This window comes from Numida meleagris, chromosome 12 (assembly GCF_002078875.1).
Source record: "Numida meleagris isolate 19003 breed g44 Domestic line chromosome 12, NumMel1.0, whole genome shotgun sequence".
In the NCBI taxonomy this organism is placed as follows: Eukaryota; Metazoa; Chordata; class Aves; order Galliformes; family Numididae; genus Numida; species Numida meleagris.
The window spans coordinates 14,503,774-14,504,605 of NC_034420.1; the positions used below are offsets into that span (position 1 = coordinate 14,503,774).

The following is an 832-nucleotide window of genomic DNA, read 5'->3' on the forward strand; positions in this document are numbered from 1 at the left end:
ATGTTAATGATTGAAGAGTTGGAGACAATGTAAGAGTAGAGCTGATTTTGATATATCTCACAAACATTCTGTAATAGCTTTGGAATAATCAGTCATTTTCAGTAGTATCTCTGAAGGAGCAATAAGAAATGGAGAAAATAACCCTGTAAATATGTTATAAAACAAGAGTAAATTGAATACAAGAATCCGGATGATTATTTCACAGCCTCTTCTAGCATTAAAGACTTGTATTGGTGAGGTTTTTTTTTGGAATGGGAAAGAACATGCTGATCCTTAGACTATGGGAAGGGCTAACAGCTAAGAAGCAATGAACTTTTATCTATTTATTTTCTTTTTTCTCTGTGTGTGTGAAAGATATCTGCTAAAAGTCATACTCCATTTCTTTTTCTCAAAGCACAGGGCAGAGCTACCTCCATTAAATCAGGGAGGACTTCAGGGAGGACATTAGAGTTTAGGTGCCAATAAAGATTTAGTGTTCTCTCAGTGTTTTGGGGATATTGGCCTCAGACCTTATGCTTTATGACAAGTAGATTACGGAAGTTAGTGTGTATAATTCATCAACATCCTTTAATGACATGTAAGACCTGGTTTGTAAAGCTGAATGTATCTTACCATGCCATTTCTCTCAGGGCTTTCAGAAAGCGAGGCTTTGCTGTTTGCACCTGTATTTCCTCAAGGCCTCTTTTCGGAGATTGACCTTGAAATATCATTTTCCTTTATCTATGAGCCGTAGGAATGCTGGAGGAGGGGATATTTCTTTCTGCAACTGCTTTGAAGGACTACTCTGCAAATGAATTAATTTCTCCAATATTTATTGGGCATATGCCACATT

General features: G+C 36.8%; 1 protein-coding gene across 1 annotated transcript in view; it reads left to right on the forward strand.

Annotated features, from left to right (window-relative positions):
• TRPC7 (transient receptor potential cation channel subfamily C member 7) overlaps positions 1 to 832 on the forward strand; it is a 69,208-nt gene continuing 68,376 nt past the window's right edge. Inside the window, exon 1 of the mRNA XM_021410853.1 lies at positions 1 to 29. Coding sequence (XP_021266528.1) covers positions 1 to 29 — 29 coding nt within the window. The remainder of the gene's footprint in view (positions 30 to 832) is intronic.